This window comes from Amaranthus tricolor, chromosome 12 (assembly GCF_026212465.1).
Source record: "Amaranthus tricolor cultivar Red isolate AtriRed21 chromosome 12, ASM2621246v1, whole genome shotgun sequence".
NCBI classification, from domain to species: Eukaryota; Viridiplantae; Streptophyta; class Magnoliopsida; order Caryophyllales; family Amaranthaceae; genus Amaranthus; species Amaranthus tricolor.
In genome coordinates, this window is record NC_080058.1 from 2,718,725 (window position 1) to 2,730,839 (window position 12,115).

At 35.9% G+C, this 12,115-nt stretch overlaps 1 protein-coding gene across 1 annotated transcript; it reads right to left on the reverse strand.

Annotated features, from left to right (window-relative positions):
- Positions 1-533: 533 nt before the first annotated feature.
- LOC130797108 (uncharacterized) lies at positions 534-10,912 on the reverse strand. The gene is made up of 11 exons (XM_057659601.1): positions 8,201-10,912; positions 7,877-8,116; positions 6,976-7,102; positions 6,717-6,869; positions 6,355-6,599; positions 6,185-6,254; positions 5,035-5,241; positions 3,446-3,678; positions 2,994-3,072; positions 2,781-2,918; positions 534-1,411 (listed from the first exon to the last, which is right to left on the reverse strand). Exons 1-11 carry the CDS (start codon positions 10,564-10,566, stop codon positions 1,211-1,213), a joined length of 4,059 nt encoding a protein of 1,352 aa, XP_057515584.1. The 5' UTR covers positions 10,567-10,912; the 3' UTR covers positions 534-1,210.
- Positions 10,913-12,115: the final 1,203 nt, after the last annotated feature.

Below are 12,115 nucleotides of genomic sequence, written 5' to 3' on the forward strand. Positions count from 1 at the left end.
CACAATAACGGATAGCTAGCTTCTATGTACTTTTTGTGCGCCTCATTTACTTTTGCTATCATGGCTCAATTACAGTTGCAATGTGTGTTGTAAGTTGCATGTTTCTTTTTAGGCGTATTGTGTCACTCATCCTTCTTTTTGCAGGAACCTATCTTTGGGGATAAACTAAGTACGCGCATTTCTCCTTCACAAATTTTTGTGAGAAACGGTCTCTTTGAGAGACCATCTCTAATTGGATCGGTCCATTATATATTTTTTAAAATATTGTAAGTAGACATTAAAAATAATGTAAGTGGACATTTAAGATATTATAAGTAGTCATTAAGGATACGGTAAATAAGTATTAAGGATAATATATATAGGCATTAAGAATACGGTAAATAGACATTAATCTTTAATAGGCTGGGCTTGAGATATGTCTTTCAAAGAGACAGTCTCTTAAGAGAATAGCTGTTTCTCCTTATCCTCTCCTTGGAGAGAGCATGAGTATAATTTGTCCACATAGTTTCGAACTTGTTGCCACTGAAAATTCCTGATTTTCATGATACTTTCTTGAATCGATTATATATATTTAGCGTTCATGAAATCGATCATTGAGATATACAAAGCAAAACGAGAAATTTACAATTTGGAATTTTGGATTGTTTCCTCCTTTGATGATATGAGCTTCAATAGATAATCTTTAATGGTGTTCATGAAGATTTGGAGAAGGATTGTCACAGTTTGTATGCAAACACAAACGATATCGTAATTTGATTTCAATCAAAAAAAATTTATGCTGTACAAGTTGCATGTATTTACAAATACAAAACCGAAAGGCGAGGAAGAAAAAAAGAAAACAACTCGCAAACAACGTACAGACTCCCCCTCCCTCTCCTGAGTCTTCCCTGTAACGCTCAAGCAAAAAGAAAAAATGGGAAACAATAAGGGGTAAATCTAGTAAGTATTCCAAAAAGATTGGAAGAAAATTAAGAAAAGTTGTTTCTTTTTTCATTAGCTATGTACTCGAGAAAAAACAAGGAACCTTCGGCTTTTGCTTAGTCGCCAAAAATCAGATGTAATGCCATCTAAATCGCGTCCATGTCCTGGTAGAACTGTGTTTAACCGAGAATATCTTATGTCTCTTCTGGTTTTTAGTAATGAATGAATCACGATGCAGCTTCCGTTAATCTATTCGTACAAAGGTTGATCTTGCTGTCCTATCAATACTTCAATAGTACTTGCCAGGTCGAGTAGGCTCAAACCCTCGAGAATATGGGTTGGCAGAAGATCTCCACATCTCTCGCCATTGTCGTCCACTACTACTTCTTTCTGCAGCGTTAAATGAAGTTTCTGCGTGCGTTCTTGAAGCACTAGTACTAGTTTTTCTTTGGCCAGTCCTAGTCTCTTCTTCAATATCATATTGAGAGCGCTGCAAATAAATAACAAAAATTTTAAATTGGCAACAACATGCAGTGTGAAAGTATACGATCAATTTTGGAGTGCGATGTATCACTCTCATCCCCTCGCTTAGAGCTTCAGAATCTATCCCGTGTGTGATAAGTAGTAAATCACTTGCTGGGACATTCAACAAAAATCAATCACCATTTTTTAGCTCGGGTTCATAGCTGACCACTGCCATTGTTGTTTTTCAGTTCAGCTTCACAAGGGACTTGGGAGTTGGGATCATAAAATAGCAGTATGAATCAATTTACATTTGTAGAGGTCCCCTTCTCCCCTAATTGTTTTCTTGTTCTGTTTTGGGGAAATGGAGAGGTGAGGGCGCACGGGTGCTTAGTGCAAGAAAAGGCCGCATCACAGTATAAAGATTTTCAAAAAAACTAACTGATATATCCGGCATTTAAAAAATTAAAATAAAAAAACTGTTTTGGCCCATGTCAAGGGATAACTTATGGTTTCGGCCAATATTTGGCATTACGATAACCAAATCACTCCATTCTCATCATTTTTGCAATACGAGTATGAGAGTGGGTGAGCAGATGTTAAACCAAGTAATAATGAGAATTTTTATAAATAAAAGAATTCACCAGCTAAGCCCTCTGATTCAATGAGCCTATATCTATCCTAGTTTCTGGCTTAGGATGAAAGCTTATGTAGCTCGCTAGCTACCGTATTTGGTGCCATTAACCAGCCAAAACAAAATTCATGACTAATTGGAAACCACCTTCAATAAAACTAATGTTATAAGTGAAGCCGTGACTCATCTTCATTCGTCATTGAATCCTATTTCTTCGAATATAAAGATTACAGTTCCACCCCAACTCTAAAGTGAGTATGTCCTAGACAATACCTAGATGCTGGTCTCTAATAAATCAAACCTCATTTTGTAATCATTTCCGATTTAATCAAATCAATACTAATTTACTCTTGAGAGGATGATCATGTTTCTCAACTGTGCTACTAAATTGGGAGAGTGCTTGCTCCTTTCGGTTCCAATACTGATTGTGAAACATCAAGAACAGAAGGAGGTTTCTAAAATTCAAAATGATAATTCTAAGTTATGATACGTCTGTTCCTACAGCGACTGCCTCGGTAATAACTACGACCGATATCAGACTATTCGTGCATGAAAATGCTTCACCTGATTCTTACTCAACAGTCATTAATACCTCAATTTGGTAGACATTGTTTTAACAAATTTGCATTGTGTCAAATTTCAGGCTCTCGAGAATCAAGCCTACCCCTCCGCCTTCCATGCTAAGCTGTCTATGATATCTGATTAAAGATTTCGGGTGACAAATAAACTTGAGTTTTAAAAAAGAAAGGTTTTTACACATCACCTTATCTGGATCAGAAAGAACTGCATATGCCTCGCCAATCATCTTGAAAAGTTTGTCAGCATCCATATAAACACCCTCCGCTATTTCCTTCCAGAGACCATCATCTCCGCTCTCAGCTCTTGCCAATGACTGACCAGCCTATATCAAAGAAAATCAAGTCAACTGCATGCAACAGAAAAATAACAAGTGAAACAGAAAAGTTAAGCCTCGAACCTTATCAGGGTGATGCCTCAGAGCAGCTTTACGATAAGCTTTCTTCAGCTCTGCAGCTGTAACAGATGACTCCACTCCCCTACAACCAGAATTTGACCAAAATTGATATTAGACAGTAACCCATGTTCTCACTAATTCACAACATAAAGTCCACGGCATTGTCGATGGAGCCAAAGATTTAAAATTCTTTGGTTTTAGATTATAATGGGTTATAGTTTAAATGGTAGGTTAAATCATGTGCACTTTTTATTTATATGGAATTGCAGATAATGTCTGCTATCAAGGGTTAATAGGAAACAGGCTCTTTGTTTTTACGAGGGTACGAGGGTACGTTTGTGTACATCCGACCCCCAGCTGCCTAAGTGGGAGCTATTAATGACACTAACGTAATGGAATGTTTTTGTTTCATGTTAGAAGGATAAAGAGAACTTTTAAAATATTATAACACTCACAAAATGAGGTAGAAATTTAGAGGTATCCCTCTCCTAGCTTGTTCTTCCATCTGATAGAGTCGTTGTTGAGCTTGTCTTAGATCAGTAACAGAACCCTTTGACAAATATGTTCCTGAATGATTGTGCTTTTCCTCTGCCTGCTTGGTTAGAAGAGACACAAGCCTCTCAAGATCTTTGGCTGCCAGTTCATAATCTCTAATCATCTCAAATAAGGTGGCTCTTCTTGATATTGCCTGAAACAATTTATAAAATCCTTTTTTAGAATCATCTTAAGAAAACGAGTAGAGTCAACAACACTAGATATCGTTTCAAAATCATTGACCATCAACATACAAGGACTTGAACTTTGGCCTTTCTCTAATTAAGTGCCTTAACTTTTAAAACTTTTATTTGAGGAGGTAACATCTGACTCCGTCAGGAAAAAACCGTTATACCCGGGAAAAAGTTTAAAAGTCAATAAAAACCCCCATTCCTAAAAGTCAATCCGTGAGTCCATATCTCAACCAGCTCCTCCCCTCAAGTTTCTTTTGAACACCATTTTTCTTACTATCTTTAACCACATACAGATAAGATCGCACATCAACCATCAAGTTCCCAGCGCAATTCCCTCCTTGCTGGAACCTAAAGCCTTCAAAATAACCCCTTACACAGCTACACACCCCAGCATCCACCACTTCACAATTAGAATGTCCAACCCATGATTTCTTGTGCCCAAGATCATTACCCTCACAAACGAACATTTCTCAAACACATAGGTACCATATTCACCTTGTTTACCACCTTATTTTAGTTATACCAAAATCAAGAATATTAGATTGGAAAATCTATCTACCTGCTGCTTTTGTTTTCAAAAGTTTAGACCCAAATTTAGCCTGTAAAGATAGTCGCATTCTTTGGTGGCCCGATCCAACCACGCAGGTCAGATTCAAGGTGTAAGAGAAGAGGAGAAGTGACATTGTTTGTGGGTTAGAGAGGATCGTAGATGTAATTCTGAGAAAGAGGGTGAGCAGTGGGGGTTCACCATGAGTACAACATTTGGGTTTGATGGTGTGAAAAAGTTACAGTAGAAACCAAGAAGAGAGAGAGAACAAAAGGGACTAAACGTTTTCTCCCCAACTCATCTAGGAGGCTTCTTTCAACAGTGATAACAACGTCCAAAAAGAAGTCCTTAATATCTTCATAGTTTAAGTCCTTGTCACTACAAAGAAGGTCCTTCAATTTAGCTGAACCTAGATCTTCTTCTACAGATCAGGGAACAATTTTGCGCTCAGAACATGAGGTTCGAGGAAGCATCAAACTGAATTCATATTTCCAGATAATATATCAAGTATAACAACACTAGTAAAAAATTTCTGAAACCAGCATTATCTTCAAGGATTTGGGACAATGCATATAGGCAGAAGTTCTCCAAAAGGCATGTTAAAGTTATATATTATCGCCTACTAAACTCGGTAACAGCTCTCTACGTGAAAAAACCAAACTTAGAGTAACAATTTCACATGCTTCAAGCATATTATATCTCGTAAAATATGTACTTCCATATAAGTAAACCTAGAGCACTAATGAATGAGGTGATAATTGGTCCTAACCTTCATGTAATGCACATCCAATGCTATAGCCAAACTGCAGTCTGCAATTGCATCAGTGATCTGTCCTAATGCTTGGTAAGCTGCAGCACGATTGGCAAAACACACTGCACTGAAAGGACGGGACTCCACATTGAATGACAAAGCAGCGGTATAATGTTCAACAGCTTCCTTATGTTTTCCTGCTTGAAAGGCTGCATTTCCTGTAGACTGCAATTAGAAGCATATGCTAATAGTCAAAGACCATAGCAACTGAAGAAATTTTATGAAATAAAATGCTGACAAGCAAATAAAACTACAAAAGGAGATACAATTTGAGCTACGAGACTAATGTACAAAAATTATTGACAATCAGCTAACAGAAAAGTAAGCTATGATGACAAACTATGCATAGCCTTTATAGGGGAACTATAGCAAAATACATGCCATAGACATTTCTGAACAAATAGGATCATCTTTCAGGAATATGTAAAGTGACTAAATATAGAGTAATATTTCCATGATTGGAAACCCCACAAATTATTTCTTCTTTCTACATAGCTAAGTTTCTCAAGTAGAGTACCAACTCTTTGGATCCTCATAATTTGAGTCCAACACTCACGCAACTTCCTACATATGTCAATGCAGAAGGTGCAGGAGGGAGTGGCTAGGTATATAGCAAATGACTGTCAACTAATATGTGGATGACTACTAAGAGAGAGCATTAACTGCATTTAGTTTGAGATAAACGGTACTAAATGGTGGGAGTGGGAATGGTAATGAAAAATTAGGGTAATTTTGGTAGTAATATCTCTCAGCAAGTTTAATGGTCATAGAAATACTCCTTCAACAATCTCATTCTCTTCACAAAATTTATTCCAATGTATTACCATTTGAACATGTAGTATTAGGTGGTAATGAAAAAATATGAAGAAAAAAACTTTTATGATCTTTCATTACCATGGGAATGACATGATAAATATTATGAAAATTTACACTACAAATCATTCTCATTCCCGTGATTTAGTACTGATTACCAAACGGGCCGTAAAGAGTTCAAGGTGCTCCTTATTTGAACATGAATTACACAAGTAAAGATAAACCTTTCAGCTTGCAAATAATGCACACTCACCACTAACTGCATTTAGTTTAAGATAAAAAGAATTATACATACCTTATGATTTATCAGCTGACAAGCAATGGAAAGTAGAGGTATTAATGACTCGAGAGTCTCCTTTCCAAACCTACAATTTTATTATTCACAACAAGCATGATAATCTGTGAATAGTAAAAGTAATGCCCAACAGAATAGGCTCACAAATAATACAATGGAGGATGCATTACTTATCCACCATAGACTTCCAGAACTCTTGCTTCTCCAAATAATCAATAGCTTCTTCTAGTTTTCCAAGATAAAAATTTGATTTAAAAATAAAAGAATAGCGCCAAAGCCGGAAAGAATAACACTTCAAAAGCTCAGAAGCCTCCAAATCTGATGACTGTCCATCAACGACCAGTGAAGGAGAATTCTTTTCAGCAGCTTCCATAGTCTGAGCACACAGCTGTATCACCTCTTCATACCTCCGCAACTGCAAAATGAAGAGTTCTGTAAACAATCAGTCAAAAGAACCATTGACTGAAAGGGGGAAGAAAACAGCACCAACACACTTATCAGTTATCAGTTATCACACTAAATGACCACAAACCATGAAAAGTGCTTCTGCTTTACTTTCTAGCATCTTTTCAGAATACGGGCTTATAACTAGAGCTTCAGCAATCAATCCCAGAGCACTCTCGGCATCAGCATATGTTTTTTGTGACAATAATCCAGCAGAACGATCCATGGAATCATACACTTTCTGCCAGTCAATACATTTTGAGTCAATTAATTAACTTAATAAGAAAGTGCGGGATGAAAACAGAAGTTTACAAATGTCACCAAAGAGTAAGTCGCAATTAGGTTACCTGAGCCTTTTGTAGACCATCAGAAGCATCAAGAATGATTTTCCGTTCAACGCAAATATCGGTTGACTGCAATAACTTCTTGAAATATAGTGATGCATCGCATATTTCACCAAGAGCAAGGTAACAACTAGGACAATTAAAGATAAGAAAAGAAAGAGATAAAGGACAAAGTCAGTCCAGAATTACATGAAACAAAATGCATGAAACTTAACTGCATGGGAAAATCTAGCTTAAAATGGCAGCTTGGACATTAGAAGCAAGGAAATAACATCTAAGATAAGTTGCAGAAAAAAACAGATTGATACTAGTCCCTCTCCAGGATCCCCAGATGACAGAATAACTTCTTATGTACTTCCATTTCTTAAAAAAAAAGGCAGCTAAAGGCTAACTTAAAAATGTTTTTTATTTCCAATTTTCACTTGGTCGTGTTTTGCATGAAATAAAATTAAGACAATTATACAGTATTCACAGTGCAACATAATTTGCAAGTTAATTCGCTTTTTGAATTCGCGATTCGCTCAAAATGACCCCAAAATAGCCCAACACTGACCATAATTCGCTTTTTGAATACTATATGTGCACCGCAAGCACTGCACTAAGATACATGAATGGTTTCAAAAGCACCTTCGTGTATTTAAAAAAATATATGCAAGCACATTGAAATGCACATAACCATAGCATATATGCTTTTTAAATACATCTTATCTGCATTTTAATGTTAAATATGTGCTTTTGAAAGCACCTCATGCAACTCAAAAACCAGTCTTCTGCGGTGCATAAAATATATTGAGTTGTTAAAACATACGAAAAAATCATAAAATATTTTTTAATTGCTAATAAACTTAGACTACAAACACGACCACAACATGAGTTGAACAGGATAAAATATACGGAGCATTACTTTGCAGCTCTGAGTTGAACTCTGAAAAAGTTAGAATCAAGTTCAGCAGCAACCAGGCAGTCTTGTAGTGCTTCTCTCATTCTACCACGAGACATACGAGCTGCAGCTCGATTACTGTAGCAAAGAACCAAAGCTCGGATGCAGTCCCTAGATGTCTCATGTTGTGGAATGCTGCTCAACCCCTGACTATAATAATCCTCTGCTTTCTCCAGATCCCCATTTGCATAAGCTTGATTTCCCCTAAATTCGTTTTCTATTGTTAGCATTTAACTCAAAGTCTCAGAGTTCAAAGAAACAGAATAAAAAATCAAACATGACAAGCACCTCAGGCGCCACTTCTCACAAGCTTCTTGGGCTGCACGGGCCAAAGCGGTAGGAGATGAAGTAACTTTCTTTGCATCTGCCACACCATTACCTCCCACTCCCGGTGCTATGCTTGATGAAGGAGTAATTATATTACCTCCTTTTGATGGAGAAGTTATTACATCATTGTTTTGCACTACCTGTGACGGAAGCACAGAAACTCTAGAAATCGGAGAAAATTGCAACAATGTAGTATCAGATAAAACAGCTGTCCTAGGTGGGACAAAGATATCCGAGCCAGCTTTCAGTCGATTTTTCTTCTTAAACTGGCGCATAGCAGCTGACGCTAAACCTTGTGCAGAAGAAGATGCAGCAAAAGTGAAGGAAGATTCTCCAATGCTAGCAGAAGTTGAAGCCGAGAAATATCTGAACTGATCACTACTCTGTTCCTCTACATTTGATTCAACTTCATTATCACCAGTCTCATCAAAATTCTCTGATGCAGTCATAAAACTTGCATTCTCAGATGCAGACACACAATGCACTGGAGAGTTTTCCATAGCTGTAAATGCATTGTCACTGCACTCTGAAACTTTGTCTTTTGTTTCACCATGATTCACATCATTTCCTTCATTAATATCCATGTCTTCTGTAGCCCTAATCAGATCCTCATCGATTGCATCATTAAGAACGGTAACATGTGAATCAATTGATGACTGATTCTCAGATGTCAATGGAGGCTCTCTACCATCATCTTCAGTTTCAAGATACGGAGAAACATCCATTGGTGAATAAGAATCAGAAGGTTCATCTTGTATGCTATTTTCATTTGATCTTAAAATTTTTCCAATGGGTAATAAGACTGGTTTCGGTTCTTTTACTTTTGTTTTCCTCCCCTTGGATTTAATATCTTTAACTAATCCCTTCTTAGTGCCGAATCCCATTTGCTGTTTTTGTCCAGTGAAAAGATTTCCTTTTGAATCAGGTGTTCTAAATTCAACATGAGGAACCTTAACACTTTCTTGTTTGCAACCAAAAACAAAACCTTCATTTTTCTGAGCATCATCGGTATGAGGCACTTCAAAGTCATGCCTCACCGACTGAAAGTGAGGACCCGCAGAGGCAAAAGATGAACTTGATGCAGATGCAACAAAAACTCCAGAGCCCTTATATAAGGGTTGATTAGGTATTTGTGGACCTGTTGAATATTCATCCTGTTTCCTGATCGGGTTTATAGTTTCCGTAGGATAAGACATTCTACTTTCTTTCTTTTTCATGCTTTCGGGCACTTCTTTACTGACAGATGAAGACCAATCAACGTCAGCACGACCACTAGATTCTCGTGAGTTATCTCGAATCTTCAACTTCTCCATATTATCCACTATCATACTATCAACTACACCGGATTCAGTTCTACAACTATTCCAAGGGATAAACGTTCGTTCGTCCTTGCTAACATTCATTTCCTTCCGAGTGCCACAATTATTGTCGGATTCCGTTATGTTCAAGTTCTTAATCATGTTAGGAAGTGCATTTTCTGTCATAGGGTCACTAGAATCCTTCATTGTCCTATTGCTTCCAAACACAAAACTACTATCAGAAGTGTCAAAAACAAAACTACTACCAACTTCACCAGTATCTTGAATTTTTAATCTCTCCAAACCATTAGGAAGTTCAGATGCTAATGAGGTACCAACATTGTCAAAAGCAGCACCCGAATCCTTCGAATCCTCGCCAACCGAACCTCCAAGGTTCAACATTTTTATCTTATCATGAAGCTCAGATGGCAAATTAGTATTACAAAAATTATTGCCACTTGGATTACTATGAATTTGGTCCTCAATTCTCATTTTCCTTATTTCATCAATTAGTGTATTCCCTACTTTATCAACCTTACTAGTAACCTTCGAATTCAAATGCTTACTACTATTATTTAATACAACATCATTATCATCATTACCATCCTCACTTAACCTAGATGAAACCCTTCCTGTCAAATTATTCGAAACAGGGCGAAACGGATTAAAACCCGGATCGATTTTCCGGGTTTCTGAGCTCCCTAATGACCTGGGATTCTGAGATTTCCTAGACTTTGTCATTCTTGGTCTAGTAAGACTAGAAATTGAACTAAATGAGGGATTTTCAACACCCAGTTTTGATGTTGATGGGGTACTAAACTCAAATTTTGCATTTAAATCACTTGAACTCAAAAACCCGGATTGCCCGTGTGAATTCATGTTAGATATCGAAGTTGTATCAATTTGATCCTTTGAAATTAACCCAGAAAAACCCAGCAAAGAAATGGATGAAGGATCAAAAATCTGACCTTTATTTTGGTTCAAAGCTTCAAAATTTGATGCACCGGTGTCTAACAACGCCGGAGACATATCAGAAAAAGCTTCATCAAATCTATAATTTTTGATTTACCGTCATTTTCAGCCCTAAAAAAAGATGCTTACCATATATTCGACGAAATGCGTCATGAAATGATACAGATGGCATGAAGGTACTAACTCTATATAACTAATAATGGGGGAAAATCAAAAAAGAGGAAGAAGGTGTGAGTTGGATAGGTGTTGTAAGGGTTGATATCAAATTCAAAAGAAAGATTAGGTTTAGGCACGATGTTTTTCTAGGGTGTGAATTTGATAGCAACGTCTCTTGATCTGGGTCAGCAAAAGTGCAAAGTTCATGTGATTAAACTTCTTTCCCTTTTCTTTATTCTTGTTTTCTTTCATTGATCTCAATTCTCATTTCATTTATTTCCATCAAGTAAACCAATTTATCATTATAATTATAATTTACCCAAATTCCTAAATGAGATACTACACCATTTGTATTAGAGTTGTTAATATACACTTACGGTTTTATAGTGATGAATTATAATTTTAAGTAATTACTTACCATTATGAAGTGACAAGTTATAAACTGAGAATAATTACTTTGTATAGTTTTAAAGTGATAAATTATAAATTTAAATTGATCATTTACAATTTTAAATTGAGAGTAATTGCATGAATTTTTTCACTCTGATATAGTCTCATACAAGACCTGGTGTATAATTTTTTATCTTCTACTTTGAAATAACATTTCCATATATAAGTAAAAATCATTTTGTTGAAATAATAATAATAATAATAATAATAATAATATACTTAGTAAATTAGAAAACAAAATTACAAATAAAAATACTATGATATACTTTGACGGTAATGTATAATTTAGTGATAAATTCCAAATTTTATACTAAATTATGTAATACAATTAATGATTATAGAATTAAAATTTTAAAATATATCCTATTTTATTATATAAAATTGATTTGTCTTTATTAATAATTTAATTTAATATACTATTTTCATATACTTTAATCATATTTAATTTAATTTAATTTAAATTATTGTAAGACAATGGTAGCCCAAGTTTAACGTTTTTCAAGTGTTTTACAATAGTCATTGAAATATGCTAGAGGAGCCTAACAGAAGTGGAAGTGGAGCCTAAAAGTGCCAAAAACAGTTGAAGATTGCAACCTAAAGGTGCTAATGAGACAAAGTCATTTGTAAGTATTAAGGTAATTTTAAGCATGAAAATCTAATGTAAATATTAACGCCAAGAATTAAGGTAGTTCACTATTAATGAGGTTACTAGGTTAGTATATTCATTATGCGCTTAAAGGATATAAGAGCTAAAAGCTCAATACAAGTTAAGAAGTTACATCAATTGAGTAGATGAGTGTTTGAAAGAAACTAAACATAAGTAGAGAATTATAAGTATGGAAATGAGAGGATATGGGAGGCTCAAACATATTGCTAGTTTGGCTCTGCACTCCGTTACATACAACAATAGGGAGGAACTATGGCACGAATTACACAAAGCAACTACGATTGCTATGCAAACAGAACCGATCAAATGGTTCTACTCGTTCGAGCATTGTTG

What these genes read in the sequence shown, in the direction of transcription:
- LOC130797108 (XM_057659601.1), bottom strand. Translation starts at nt 10,566, where the DNA reads ATGTCTCCGGCGTTGTTAGACACCGGTGCATCAAATTTTGAAGCTTTG. An exon ending in GTCAGCTGATAAATCATAAG is followed by an intron (nt 5,242 to 6,184) that starts GTATGTATAATT and finishes TTCTAATTGCAG; the next exon opens with TCTACAGGAAATGCAGCCTT. An exon ending in TGGATGTGCATTACATGAAG is followed by an intron (nt 3,679 to 5,034) that starts GTTAGGACCAAT and finishes AAATTGTTTCAG; the next exon opens with GCAATATCAAGAAGAGCCAC.